A 14112-nucleotide genomic window follows, 5' to 3' on the forward strand; every position below is an offset into this window, starting at 1 on the left:
GGGAGTGAAGGGCTGCAGCAATCTGAGGGGAAGCCTCGGGGTGGGGAACGCCGGGAAGGGCTTCGAGGGAAAGGTGGTGTCTCGAATGGCCCCAGAGGGACAGGTGAGAGTGGGTAGTAGCAGAGGCCACAGAGTGCAGTCCCTCAAGTACTGGCCTGAGGAGCTCAGACTCTGTCTTGGGGGTACTGGAGAGCCTTGGCGGGTTCCGTGCAGGAGAGGGAAAGGATCAGGTTTATGCCTTGGGAAGACCATTCTGCCATGTACCAGAGGCATGGACCACAATGGGAGGCTGAGGCCTGGAGCCTAGGAGGGAGGCTGGGGGGTGACAGGGAAGGGGTAAGGGGGAGGAAACTGAGGGATGGGCCGAGAAGATTGGTGGTCTGTCAGGGAGGGAGGAAGGTATCCAGCATGAAGCCTGGGGGATGGTGGTCTTGCCCCTGAGATGAGGACCCGAGAGGAGGGAGAGGTGAGATCCACACGAGGTTCCTGGAGACTTGGTGACCCATTGGCGGCGAGACCCCAGGAACCAGAGACTCAGCACTGCCTCCTGGGTTTCTCACCTGCAGAGCTGCTGCAGGTCCGGGCAGCTCGGGAAAAGGAGCAGAAAGAGAACCTGGGGCAGGCCCTGAAGCAGCTGGAGAACCTGCTGAAACAGGCGCTGGAGCGAATCCCCGAGCTACAGGGCATTGTTGGGGACTGGTGAGAGGGGGGCACGATGGTGGGGGTGGAGTGGGCAAGATTCAGGGGTGGGGGTGAGGAAGGGGGACGTCGGGGGAGGCCCGGGCCTTCCCCGTGACACTGTCCCCTTCCCTCAGGTGGGAGCAGCCAGGCCAAGCCGCCCTCTCCGGGGAGCTCTGCCAGGGCCTGTCCCTGCCCCAGTGGCGGCTGCGCTGGGTCCAGGCCCAAGGTGCCCTGCAGCAACTGTGCAGATGAAAAGTGGGCTCAAACAGAACTCAAGAGCTTTCCGTTTGTTCGCCCCACCAAAGACCTTTGGAAGAGCATCGCCCAGATGTGTCAACCCACCTTCTCTACCCCCTCGCAGCCTGTTCTGTCCCTCTCGGTTGCCTTGCACCTGTCCTTTCATCCCATCAAAGCCGAGGCAGTGGGCTATGCTGGACCCCACCTCCCTGAATCTCCGCTCATCACCTTCACTCTTAGCAAAATGTCATTGAGCACCTGCCCTAAACACTGAGGATCCAGCACTGAACAAACTGGACAAAAGTCCCAGACTTTTCCTAGGACAGGGAAATGGAGCCCTGACAAGTTAAGTGAGTAAAATATCTAGTATGCTGGGAGGTAGCTGCTCTGGAGAAAAATAAAGCTGTAAGAGGTGCCACTCTGGATAGACAGCTGCACACATTCTGTAAAGGTAATGGGAGAGAAGCACGGGAGTGCCGAGGAGGGCCTGTGCGGGGGGGGGGGGGGGGGGGGGGGGGGGGGGGGGGGGGGGTCGCAGCTTGGCAACGGCCCTGAGCTCCCCCGTGCCAGTGTGAGGGGCAAGGATGGGGTCCCTGGTGGGGGGAGGGGGTTTCCTTCTAGTTTTTATACAGTTTCCCTTTTTTACATCTAAATCTCTGAAGTCATTTGGAATGGATCCAAATGGATCCAAGTTTGTCTTTTTTTACATATATTCCAATAGCACTTGTTAAAATTCTCAGAGCAATGTGGTTGCTTCTGAAGGAGAGGTGGGTAGCAGGGATCAACCAAGGCGGAGACAAGGGAACTTTCTAGAGTTGGAAGTGGACTGTATGTTGAAGATAATGAGGGTAGGTGTCAGAACCCATCTAGCTACACTTTTTATCTCTCTGCATTTCACTGTGAATTACTCTTCAATTTATGAAGTAAAACTTTACCCACCTATATATAAAGAAAAACTTCAGGTGCTTTGAGATGCCACCTCTTCATATGCTCAATTTCCATGGTTATTCAGACTATATTTGGATTCTCTCCAAGTCTGTTGTCTGACTCATATGCCATCCCCACAGTGTTTTGATTATAAAGATTTTGAAATATGTTTTAGTATCTGAAATGGCTGGTGGCTGTCTTGCTCTAATTTCTCAAGGTTTCCCTGTCTCGTTAATTTTTTTTTCCCAAAGCGAAATGAAATTTATACCAACTTACCTGTTTCCAGAAAAAATAAAAACACAGATGGGAGTTTTATTGGGGTTGCAGGGAGTTTACAAATGAGGGAGATTTGGCATCTTGGTGTCTTTAACATGTTTGCTTTACGGTATGCCACCTTAGTGTCCCCTTCTCTCTTTATCTTGGCTCCTAGCCAAGGCTGAACACATGGGTCCTTGTCCCCCGCCCCCCCCCGCCTGCTTAATCTTTCTCTGTAGTACGTCTTCTAATATACTTTAATTCAAAATCCCGACTTTATTTATCCTTTATTGTCCTCCAAACAGAATATGAGCTCCATGAAGGTGAAGTTCTCTATAAACTAGAAGTTGGCCAAACTTACCTAAATATAAGGGAATTATTGATGAAAACATAAAAACAAAAAGTAAAGAAGGGTAGAAGGAAGGAAGAAAAAGGCAGGGGGAGGGAAATTTATAGGTTAAAAGACAAGGTTTTTTAAAATTTTTTTAATGTTTATTTGAGAGACAGAGCACAAGTGGGGGAGGGGCAAAGAGAAGGAGGCACAAAGCAGGCTCCAGGCTCTGAACTGTCAGCACAAAGCCCTACACGGGGTTCAAACCCATGAACCAAGAGATCATGACCTGAGCTGAAGTCGGGCACTTAACAGACTGAGCCACCCAGGCGCCCCAAAAGACTTAAGATTTAAAAGTTTATTTTGAGAGGGCGTGGGAGGGGCAGAGAGAGAGGGAGAGGGAGAATCCCAAGCAGGCTATGCAGTGTCAGCACAGAGCCCAATGTGGGGCTCAAACTCGAACTGTGAAATCATGACCTGAGCCAAAATCAAGAGTCCAAGCCTTCACTGACTGAGCCACCCAGGCACCCAAGATTTAAGATTTTTAAAGTTGGAACAATTTGAGCAACAAAATAACTAAGATAGCATTGAATTACAACCCAAAGTATAAAATATGCATCCATAAAAAGATATAATAAAAGGAGAAAAGACAAAGCCCCTGTGCAGAAGAATTACAAATATATTCCATTCTCAAGGAAGTGGAATTTAAGTCTCCGCCCCGGAAGTGTGGACCGGCGAGGTGACCTCCTTCCGAAGAGCACGGCAAGGGAGTGAGAGGAAAACTAACTTGCGAGTGGAGAAACCTGACAAACACTGCCGCAGCCGGGAGATCAAAGTTAACGCCAACAGTCATGGGGAGAGTACGTGCTCTTGACTTAACATGATGAGAACGTCACTGTGCCTCTGCAGCCTTCCCTCCACCCCCACAAAACACACCGCCAGTCTAGAGATGAGGAAACCCCCAGATCCCAAACAAGGCACATTCTACAAAATACCTGACCAGTACTCCTCAGAACTAACACACTCATGAAAAACAAGGGGAGTGTGAAAAATTGTCACCGGCAAGAGGAGCCTAAGGAAATATGACAACTACATGCAGTGTATCCTGGACAGTACGATGGAACAGAAGAGATTAATTAAACACTATGAAAACTTAAGTATGGCCTCTAGTTATTCATTTTCTTTAAAAAAGGAGTCCTATTCTCTTATCACACCTGTAGCACAGAAGCAAACAAAAGCCAGTATTTTAAGAAAGCATTCAGTAGTGCTGATTTAGTCTTGTAACTTCAAGTGACCAAGACAGCCAACAGAGTTTTGACAGAAAGAAAAGAAAAAAAAAAAAAAAAAAAAACGACCAACCAATCAAATCCAATGTGCATACCTTATTTTGTAGCCTGATTTTACACAAACTTTAAGAAGGGAAAATTGAACAGTCTGGGGGTAAGATAATACTAACAATTTTTTTTTAAGTGGCCGAAATCCAGGAACGAAATCAAGTTAATTTTCTTGGGTGTGAAAATGCTGGGTTTTTGCTTGTAAAAAGTCCTTATCTGTTAGAGACACATCGTAAAGGATTTATGGAGGAATTGATGTCTGGAATTTGCTTTAATATACTCTAGCAAGAAGGAGGAGGGAGGAGTATAGACGAAACAGGGTAGAATATTAGTAATTGTTGAGAGGTACATGGGAGGCTTATTATATTCGTCTCTAGTGTGTACTTTAAATATTCATAATAAGGGACACCTGCGTGGCTCAGTCGGTTAAGCCTCCAACTTCGGCTCAGGTCACAATCTCACATTTGTGGGTTCGAGTCCCGCGTCAGGCTCTGTGCTGACAGCTCAGAGCCTGGAGCCTGCTTCAGATTCTGTGCCTCCCTCTCTCTGCCCCTCCCCTGCTCATGCTGTCTCCCTCTCTCTCAAAAATAAATAAAACATTTTTTTAAAGCTAATTCTTTTTTTTAAACTTTTGTTTATTTTTGAGAGGACTGCGAAGAAAAGGAGGGGTTAGCTGTGTCCGAAGAAACACGCCAAACCTACACATGTGGCTTTCTGAGTTGCTGCATTTTCTTACTCTCGGTCTTTACGAGAACGATTCCTCCCATCTCTCCAGGTTCATCTGGAGTCTTCACGTGTTTACCTCCTCCAAAAGGAGAAGGTAGGCGCCCCCTGAGTTTCCCACATCCTGTTCCTGGTCTCTCTGGGAGTCAGTGGTGCCTGTCTGCCCCAGAGTGAAAAGGATCCAGCTGGAGTCTCCAGCCTCCACCAGCCCTGGGCTGACGCTGCTATCACTGTGTTCTTAAACTTCCGGGACAAGCTTCGGTGGCACAGGCGGGGCCTCCGAACTTCTCTGAGCTCTCAAAGGTCCAGTTTCCTCTTTAGGGACTGGGCCAACGACTTTACAGCGCTCTCATTAGCCCTCGTTCCTCCAATGAAGGAGTAGCCGCCTCACTCGCCTTCACTTATTTAGATCAAGGTTCTTCATTGGTTTGTTTCTTCCGCACTCTAATTGGTCTATATTCCTCCAGGAGGTGGGCCCTCCAGCTGCGGCCAGATTCTCATTGGCCTCGCTCCAAAGGCGATACCCCTGTGGGCGTATGATGTCATGCACCAGCGCCCGTCGCTTTCGCTGATACGTCACTCGAGGGCGCCCACCCCAAGACCAGAGAGTAGACAGCAGAACTGGCGGAGGCCGCTGAGCCTAGGCGGTAGTAGCGGCAACAGCGACGGCAGCAGCTATGGCCGGGGCGGGGCCAGCCCCGGGACTCCCGGGTGCAGGAGGACCTGTGGTCCCCGGCCCTGGCGCCGGCATGCCCGGAAAGAGCGGAGAGGAACGCTTGAAGGAGATGGAGGCGGAGATGGCCCTGTAAGGCCCTCGGCAAGGCGCGATAAAAGCCCTCCCAGAGCCAGAGCCACCGAGCCCTGGGGCCCCGAAGGCCGCAGTTAGCCCGACGTGGCTCTGTCATGGGGAAACAGGACCCTCGAGATTGTGCGGGCGGGAGTAAGAAGAGGTTGGCAGGGGTGAAGGCTCCATGGCGGTATACCCAACGTTTCGGAATTAATGGAAGGTCCTGAGCTGTGTTGTCGGTCTTGCCTCCACAGGTTTGAGCAGGAAGTTCTGGGAGCTCCAGTAACTGGCATCCCAACTGCTGTGCCTGCGGTGCCCACGGTCCCGACGGTAGAAGCGATGCAGGTCCCAGCAGCTCCTGTGATCCGTCCAATTATCGCAACCAACACTTACCAGCAGGTATGGCTGAGCTAAGCACAGTGCCCTGAACACAGTGTTTGTGTACAGAGCCCTATCGATATGTTGGCTTATTGGGTAACACGACAGATGTTTTCCGTGCCGGGCATTGAGAACACAGTAACAACTAAAGCAAACAATATCTCTGCCCTCTGGGAGCTTATATTCTAAAGCATGTTGTCCAGAAAGTTGTCTAAAAGGATGAAAATGTTCTGTATGTATTTAAATTTACATTTAAGTTAAATAGTTTCTCAATCTCATTAGTCACATTCACATGCTCAATAGCAGGCTGTATGGCTAACGAGGAGACTACTAAAAAGAAAACAAAGAAATGAAACTTGTTTATTCTGTCAGTAAATAATTATTGGGTGCCTCCTGTGCACTAGGCACTGTTCTAGGCATTAAGGACATAGCAGAGAACAATATAGAGGGGGGAAAAATCCCTACCTTTTTGGAGTTTACATTGTATTGGAGAGAGACAGGTCAAAGAGTAAGAAAGGCAGAGGTTTATCAGCATGGTCAAGGAAGGCCTTTCTGAGGAGGTGATGGTTCAGCACAGATGTAATGGGCACAACACGGGGAACCAAGGAGATATCTGGTGGAAGAGCATTCCCAGCAAAGAGAACTGCCAGTGCAAGGGCTGTGACGCAGGTGCACCCCTGACGTGTTCAAGGAACAGCAAGAGAGAACAGTGTGGCTAGAGTGGAGCGAGCAATGGAGAGAGTGGGGGGAGATGAGTACAGAGAGGTGATAGAGATCAGACGTGGTAGGGCCTTGTGGGCCACCTAAAGACCTTGGTTTTTACTCTCAGGTGGGATGCCATGGAAGGATTTTGAGCAGAGGGGTAATAGGGTCCAACTTAGAAATTAACCATGGCTATGTTTGGAGAACAGACTGTAGGGGACTAGGGCAAAGTCAAGGAGACTGAAGAAGAGGCTACCATAATAAACGGCAAGAGATAATGATGGCTTGGACCAGGGTGGTAGCATGGGAGATGAGAAAGACAGGCTAGACATAGTTTCAGATAGTGCGAAATGCATTGAGGACAGCTTTTACCAGTGTGGTCCCAAAGACTCCGAAAAATGACATTGTAGCTTAGACTTGGCGTTGACAGCCAGCCCCACGCAGAATGCAGAGAATGAAGCCTTGGCCTCCCAGGGTAAGCCGGCCGGGGCAGCTTGGCAGCACTGAGGCCCTCGCCTCGCTTTCTTCCTGTACAGGTCCAACAGACTCTGGAGGCCCGGGCAGCTGCTGCAGCCACAGTGGTTCCTCCGATGGTGGGTGGCCCTCCTTTCGTGGGTCCAGGTAAGTAAGGAGTGGTAGAGGAGAGGGGACCAGGGGATCAGGCACGGTGATAAAAAGGGGTGCTTGGGATTCGCTCCCAACATCCTTGTCTCTTCCCACCCCAACAGTTGGCTTTGGCCCTGGTGATCGGAGTCACTTGGATAGTCCAGAGGCTCGCGAAGCTATGTTCCTGCGTCGAGCAGGTAGGTCCCAGGCCGGGAACCCCACATTTAATCAAGCTCCTCTAGCGTCTTGCCTACATCATTGCACTAACTTACTTGCCCCATTTCACCCCCGCCCCCCCCCCCGACATTACTATCTTCCTAAAGCACATACCTGATCATGTACTTTGTCAATTTGGCCTTATTAAAGCTTCACTTGACCGTTGCAGACCAACCTCCATGCTGTCACTCCCAGTCCTTACTCTTTGTTGTGTTTCTCCATAGCACTTAAAACCTTATAACAAGCTATACAAATTTTTAAGTGTTTATTTTTGAGAGAGAGACAGACAGAGCATGAGCAGAGGAGGGGCAGGGAGAGAGGGAGACACAGAATCCGAAGCAGGCTCCAGGCTCTGAGCTGTCAGCATAGAGCCCCATGTGGGGCTCAAACTCACGAACTGTGAGATCATGACCTGAGCCGAAGTCAAATCTTTAACTGACTGAGCCACCCAGGTGCCCCATAACAAGCTATGCAGCTTTACCCATTGTGGTTTTCCTCTTTTGTTTCCTCTGAAATACAAGCTCCACGAGGGCCAGAAGTCTTGGTGTCTGCCACGTTGTAAGCATTACGTCCTATCTGTTGATGGAGTAAATAAACCACAAACAGGCGCCAAGCTCCCCTCCTGGCAGTCAAGACCCTACCACACCTGGCCCCTGATGGAGAGAGTCTCACATCCTTCCCAGGAGCCCTCAGCGTTCCTAGGACATGCCTGCAGTATTCTTGTTGGCCTCCCTTCTCTCCTGCTCACTGCTGCCCAGCTATAATCTTCCAAAGCCTATTGCCCAAATCAGAATCAAGTTAACCAAAATCAGCTAAAATCTGCCCTCTCCACAGGTCATTCTTGCCTTTTTTGGGGTGACCTTTATACACACAGTCAATTTTTGTGGCACTACTTCCTTATGTGTACGAAAAGAATACATGTTCTGTAAAGTTCAGGTATAGTCTCTATTAGATGAGACTTGTCGTGTTACTTAAGTCCTGTTACACTTTTTTATCTGACATTTGAGAAACCTTAACATCTCTTACTCTTTGATATGGGTTTGATCAAAAGGCACATCTGATCTAGTCACCCTGGCCAGCTTCCAGTCCTGCTGTGGCTCCCTGGTGCCCTCAGGAGGACATCAGTGGTCCAGCCAACAAGGCTGTTCTTGGAGACCTACTGTCCTCTTGACCATTCTCTTATGATGCTCTCCAAACTGCAACTTCTGCTATTAAAATTTATACTAAACTGAAAAGGGGAAAAAATTGTTCATAAATGGTCTCCTTGCCAGTAGTCTTTACAGCCACCCTTTGCCTGACCAAAGGCAATTGGGTCTCTATTATCCTTTGGGTCTCAGCTCACAGGAAGCCCCTCGTCACCCTAGGCTCCCACCATTCCCCAGATCTCCCCCTCCTAGTTTTGATCACCCTGCCTAGGCTTTATCCCCTCCCAGCCCTGATCACTCTGGGCTGTCACCCTCTGGCGATGGGTCTGTTCCCTCCTATTCTGGACCAGGAGATCCCAGAGAGCCTTTGGGCTTCTGGTGTGTCCTTATTATTGCCCAGAATAGGGACAGCCCAGGGGAGATGCTCAGTGGTAAATTTTTGCTGAACAAACAAATCGAAAGGCTCTTGCATCTCCCAGAAGATTCCCCAGACTTCTCCAGGATTTCTTGGATGCTGAGAGTACCCACACCCACACACCTCAAGTGCCCTGGGCCCCCATGACACACACCCCCATCTCTCTCTCCCACAGCTGTGGCCCCTCAGAGGGCCCCTATCCTGCGTCCGGCCTTCGTCCCCCACGTGCTACAGAGAGCAGGTGAGGGGCCAGGGTCATCATCCCTGCCACATAACTTGCCCCTCAGCCCTCCGACTCCCCCACTAACACCCTGACAGATTCTGCTCTTTCTTCTGCAGCAGGTGGTCCTCGCCCCATGGCCCTGCGGCCCCCTCACCAGGCCCTGGTGGGCCCCCCTCTGCCCGGGCCCCCTGGACCACCTATGATGCTGCCACCAATGGCACGGGCCCCGGGGCCCCCCCTGGGCTCCATGGCTGCTCTGAGGCCTCCTCTGGTAAGTATGGACAGGGAGCTAATGGTCAGAGGTATGAAGGGTGGGGAGATGCTCAATCCTGGCCTGATAGGCCGTGTCTAAGTCTGCCTTCTTGTTCTCTGACTGTCTCAGTCTCCTTCTTTCCCTATTTTTCATGGTGGCTGAGTCTGTCTTTCTTTCTTTTTATGAGGAAAGTAGAAAGAGAAACACATGTCATGGGTTGTTTCTGTCTCTATTTTTATTCTGTTCTATCTCTATTTTTCCCTTGATTGTCCCTCTCTGTTTTTCTGTTCTGATGTCTTTGTCCCTGTGTCTGTCTCTCACTAGAGACTCCTTTCTCTGTCTGTCTGTCTGTCTGTTCTCTGCTTTCTGGCCTCAGGCCCTTGCTTTGCTGTACAGGATGGGAGTTAGGTCTGAGCCTGTGAAATGGCGCCCTTCATTGTCTCGTCTTGCCCACAGGAAGAACCAGCAACAGCCCGAGAGCTGGGCCTAGGCCTGGGCTTGGGCCTCAAAGAGAAGGAAGAGGCAGTGGTGGCGGCGGCAGCAGCAGGGCTGGAGGAGGCTAGCGCAGCGGTGGCTGTTGGGGCAGGAGGTGCCCCCACCGGCCCTGCAGTCATTGGGCCCAGCCTGCCATTGGCCCTGGCCATGCCTTTGCCTGAGCCTGAGCCCCTGCCCCTCCCCTTGGAGGTTGTACGAGGCCTACTGCCCCCACTGCGCATTCCTGAGCTCCTGTCCCTGCGTCCTCGACCCCGGCCCCCACGGCCTGAGCCGCCCCCTGGCCTCATGGCTCTTGAGGTAAGCTCTCGGTGAGCACAGCAGTCAGGGGTGGGGGGCAAGTAGGAAGGCCTGGCAGAGCAGGCAGGCACCCATGCCTTCCACACCCAGAAAGACACGTAGTCCTCTCTCGGTGGAGGTGGGAGGGACCCAGGAAGTTGGAGGGGCTGGGAGGACATGAGAGAGAAGGAGGCAGATACACGTACCTCACTTCCAGAAGCACATCCAGTTCTTTATGGAAGCAGGAGGGCGAGGGGTAGAGGAAGGTGGGAGAGGCTGAAGGGGACACATGGGTCCATAAGGCTCCCAACACCAAGCCCTTTGCACCCCATTCCCTTCCTCTGCAGGTCCCAGAGCCCTTGGGTGAGGATAAGAAGAAAGGAAAGCCAGAGAAATTGAAACGCTGCATTCGCACAGCAGCCGGGAGCAGCTGGGAGGACCCCAGCCTGCTGGAATGGGATGCAGGTAAGGAGCCCCGTGCAGGGCCAGGCAGTGCTCAGTCAGGACACGCCAGAGTCTCCCCCTTGGGGCAGACTCGGGGAGGGTCAGCCAGATACGGCCACAACCGCCACCTCTCTGTAAGGCAGGCACATGGTATTTGCCTACCTCGTGGAGGGCTAAACATTGGCTCTGAGGAGCAGGCCCTCACCTTAGTCACTCAACAGAATTTGGTAGAGGTTATTGGCACCTAGGACTTTCTGACCTCTGCTTTATTCATGAGAGGCCTGACTTTGTAAAGATAAAAGAGCATTCTTTTTTTTCTCCCAACTTCTTATGAAAAAAATGTTTTAAGTTTATTTTGAGAGAGAAAGAGAACATGTGCAAGCAGAGGTGGGGCAGAGAGAGAGAGGGAGGGAGAGAGAATCCCAAGCAGCCTCTGCTATCAGCCCAGAGTCCAACATGGGGCTCAATCTCACGAACTTTGAGATCACGACCTGAGCCAAAATCAAGAGTCAGATGCTTAGCCGACAGAGCCACCCAGGTGCCCCTTATGAAAAATTTTAAACACTGAATTGAACAGTCAACAGCCATATATAACCGCCATCTAGATTCAGCAATTAACATTTCGTTGTATTCACTTTTTCTACACATATATGTGTTTCTTGGATTTTGCTCAATCATTTGAAGTGAATTACAAATGAGGTTCTCATTTCACTCCTAAATATCTCACTATCCATCTCCTAAGAAAAGTGACATTCTGGGGCGCCTGGGTGGCTCAGTTGGTTAAGCCTCCGACTTCGGCTCAGGTCAGATCTCACATTCGTGGGTTCGAGCCCTGCGTCAGGCTCTGTGCTGACGACTAGCTCAGAGCCTGGAGCCTGCTTCCTGTTCTGTGTCTCCTTCTCTCTCTGCCCCTCCCCCTCTCATGCTCTGTCTCTCTCTCTATCAAAAATAAATTTAAAAAAAAAACATTAAAAAAAAAAAAGAAAAGTGACATTCTGATTTATATAATACCATTAAGATCCCTAAGAAAATGAATGATAATTCTGTGGTATCTCATATTTCCTTTATATTTAAATTTTCCCAGTTGTCCCTAAACTCTGTTATAGCCAACTTTTCCCATGAATCAGGGTGCATGCAGTTTTAGGTCTCTGGATTACCTCTTAAGGAGAATCGTTTCCCTTCTACCACTTTGTCTTATCTGTAACAGTTTTTTTTGAAGCATCCAGCCCATTTGTTTTGTAGAAGGCCCCTCCCTCTGAGTTTGTCACATTATTTCCTCTTAGAGTGGCCTAACTTGTTCTCAAAGTGTCCTTAATCACCACAGAAGCTGTGGGGCAGCCACACTGCTGGCTGAGGAGCTAGCCCTACCTCCCATCTGAGGCCTTGACTTCTGCCTCTTCTTTTGGGACTGTCGCCCTACCCCAGGCCAGGGCACGGCAATGTCAGCCTCGATATGCCCAGTGCAGGCTGGAGACCCTAGTTCTGTGACCTTGAGCAAGTCACTTAGCCTTTCCTTTCTCGCCCCAACAAGGGGATAATAATAGTATGTGCCTTGTGGGGGCAGGGGCTCTCTGGGCGTGAGCACATCCAGTCTGGCCCGGGCCCTGCCCGGAGGATGTGCTCGGGTAGGTAAAGGTGAGGGCTCTGGAGCCAGGTGCCAGAGTTCTGGTCCCGGCTCTGCCGCTTCCTAGTGTGTGGCACTGGGCAGGTAACATGACCTCTCCATGCCTCTGTGTAAAAGGCTGTTGGGAGCGCCAGATGTGTGAAAGCCTCACGGGTGCTTTCTGAGTCTAGCACACGTAAATGCCGTGTAGGTGTCGGCTGTCAGTACCGAGAGGGCCCCACGCGGAGACCGCTGGGGGTACAGAGGAGGAGGGTTTGGGGGACGCCTTCAGAGAAGGCGGGGCTATTTCAGTAGAGCGGACACCGGGCCATGCATCTGCCTCTTCTGACCTCCTCTCTCCCGACCCAAGACGATTTCCGGATCTTCTGTGGGGATTTGGGCAACGAGGTGAACGACGACATCCTGGCGCGCGCCTTCAGCCGCTTCCCGTCCTTCCTCAAGGCCAAGGTCATCCGGGACAAGCGCACGGGCAAGACCAAGGGCTACGGCTTCGTCAGCTTCAAGGACCCCAGCGACTACGTGCGCGCCATGCGCGAGATGAACGGTAGGTGAGGCCTCTCTTCGGGACAGCGGGTGAGACCAGCATCTGGCCTCAGCCTGACCCGAGCCTGACCTTGAACCCTCCGTCCCCACAGGGAAGTATGTGGGCTCGCGCCCCATCAAGCTGCGCAAGAGCATGTGGAAGGACCGGAACCTGGACGTGGTGCGCAAGAAGCAGAAGGAGAAGAAGAAACTGGGCCTGAGATAGGGTCTGTGGCCAGGCACCCGCTCCCACCTGGCCGGGCGCTGGCTTTTCCTCCGGTTCTCTTTGGAAGATCCCCACCTGTCCACCCATCCACCCTCCCCAAAACCAGTTTCAATAAATTTACGTTATTTCCATTCCTGGCTGGGCTTGGAAACGCTCTTTGGGGAGCAGGGCTTGACATCCCCAGACCTGGGAATCGTGGGGAGCTTTACAGGTTTACCTAGACAGACATGCAAATGGACATTTTCAGTGCCCGTTACATCTTCCTGAAACCTCCTAAGTGTGTGCCGAGTGCAGCCCATTCCACGGAGGAGCAGAGGCTTAGAGCAAGGCCAAAGCCAGGCTGAGACCCCGACCAGTTGTCTTCTGACGCCAGCCCATGTTCTTAGCACCAAGGTAGGGGTTCTTCTGGGCCCTGCCCTTCTGGAGCTCACAGCCTTCCGGGCTTTCATCCATTCAGCAACCTCAGTGCTGGGGACATGTGACTGAAGCAGTCCTGGGCCCTGTTCCCTCAGGCCTGGTGCCACACAGTGAGAGCCCACAGTGGTCAGGGTCGGATGGCGGAGCCCAGGGTGCTGACCTGGCAATCGGGGGCTTCCTGAAGGAACTTGCCACTTCGGAGGCTGTCTCATGCTCCTCGTGTCGTTCTCTCCCAGTTTCTGCAATTCTCATCCTCTGGATCTTCGACTGTTTTCCAGTTTCTTCACTTTGCCAAACCCCAGCCAACTTCTCTTGCTGTGCATCTGTGTGGGCGTCCTCGAGTGTTTCTCTGTGTCCTTTCCCCTGAGTGTCTCTGTGAGTGCCCCTCTGTTTCTTGTCTCTAAGTGTCTGTATCTCTCTGAGTTTCTATTCTCTCTCTGCCTCTGTGGGTCTCTCTTTCCCCAGCCCCAAGCTCTGCCTGTCTGAAGAAGTGTCCAAGCAGAATCTTGAACATTAGCGTAAGAGCTTAGACTTTGCCTTGAAGGCAGCAGCAAGCCCTAAGAAGCTTAAACCAAGTTCCCGCAGGGGGCTGGTATCAGACTTGCACTTTAGAAACAGCCCTGACACTGCCGTGCTGTGGACGGAGGTCCGAGGCTGGGGCAAGGACCCGGCAGAGCAGCGATACTATATGCTTCAAGCACGGGGAGGGGATGAGGGTCTCCCAGGAGCACGGCCAGAACCCTGGGCTGAGAAGGGGCACAGGGAGGAGGAAGAAAACAATGCCAAGGCCTCTCTGGGAAGCTGATTACCCAGGAGAGGTGTCAGATTTCCTCTGTTCCCGCTTTCCTGCCTTACTGCTCCCTCTCTGACGTCACATTTTCCAGTCTGGTTACAA

At 51.5% G+C, this 14112-nt stretch overlaps 2 protein-coding genes across 3 annotated transcripts in view; both read left to right on the forward strand.

The window, feature by feature from the left end:
- Window positions 1-1343, forward strand: part of HAUS5 (HAUS augmin like complex subunit 5) — an 8764-nt gene extending 7421 nt beyond the window's left edge. Inside the window, exons 18-19 of the mRNA XM_029924271.1 lie at window positions 443-699; window positions 816-1343. Of these exons, the coding sequence (XP_029780131.1) occupies window positions 443-699; window positions 816-933 (375 nt within the window). The 3' untranslated portion in view covers window positions 934-1343. The remainder of the gene's footprint in view (window positions 1-442; window positions 700-815) is intronic.
- A 3715-nt stretch (window positions 1344-5058) lies between these two features.
- On the forward strand, window positions 5059-12931 carry RBM42 (RNA binding motif protein 42). 2 transcript variants are annotated; one of them, XM_029925951.1, is made up of 10 exons: window positions 5059-5293; window positions 5530-5674; window positions 6892-6976; window positions 7084-7158; window positions 8913-8978; window positions 9056-9231; window positions 9670-10005; window positions 10332-10449; window positions 12402-12596; window positions 12688-12931. In XM_029925951.1, exons 1-10 carry the CDS (start codon window positions 5166-5168, stop codon window positions 12798-12800), a joined length of 1437 nt encoding a protein of 478 aa, XP_029781811.1. In that variant the 5' UTR covers window positions 5059-5165; the 3' UTR covers window positions 12801-12931. The 2 variants fall into 2 exon arrangements, with proteins under 2 accessions (XP_029781811.1, XP_029781812.1); XM_029925952.1 differs by lacking the exon at window positions 8913-8978 and having other exon boundaries at window positions 9077-9231.
- Window positions 12932-14112: the final 1181 nt, after the last annotated feature.

Source organism: Suricata suricatta, chromosome 16 (genome assembly GCF_006229205.1).
Source record: "Suricata suricatta isolate VVHF042 chromosome 16, meerkat_22Aug2017_6uvM2_HiC, whole genome shotgun sequence".
Lineage (NCBI taxonomy): Eukaryota > Metazoa > Chordata > Mammalia > Carnivora > Herpestidae > Suricata > Suricata suricatta.

What these genes read in the sequence shown, in the direction of transcription:
- RBM42 (XM_029925951.1), top strand. Translation starts at nt 5,166, where the DNA reads ATGGCCGGGGCGGGGCCAGCCCCGGGACTCCCGGGTGCAGGAGGACCT. An exon ending in TATGTTCCTGCGTCGAGCAG is followed by an intron (nt 7,159 to 8,912) that starts GTAGGTCCCAGG and finishes TCTCTCCCACAG; the next exon opens with CTGTGGCCCCTCAGAGGGCC. An exon ending in CTGGCCTCATGGCTCTTGAG is followed by an intron (nt 10,006 to 10,331) that starts GTAAGCTCTCGG and finishes CTTCCTCTGCAG; the next exon opens with GTCCCAGAGCCCTTGGGTGA.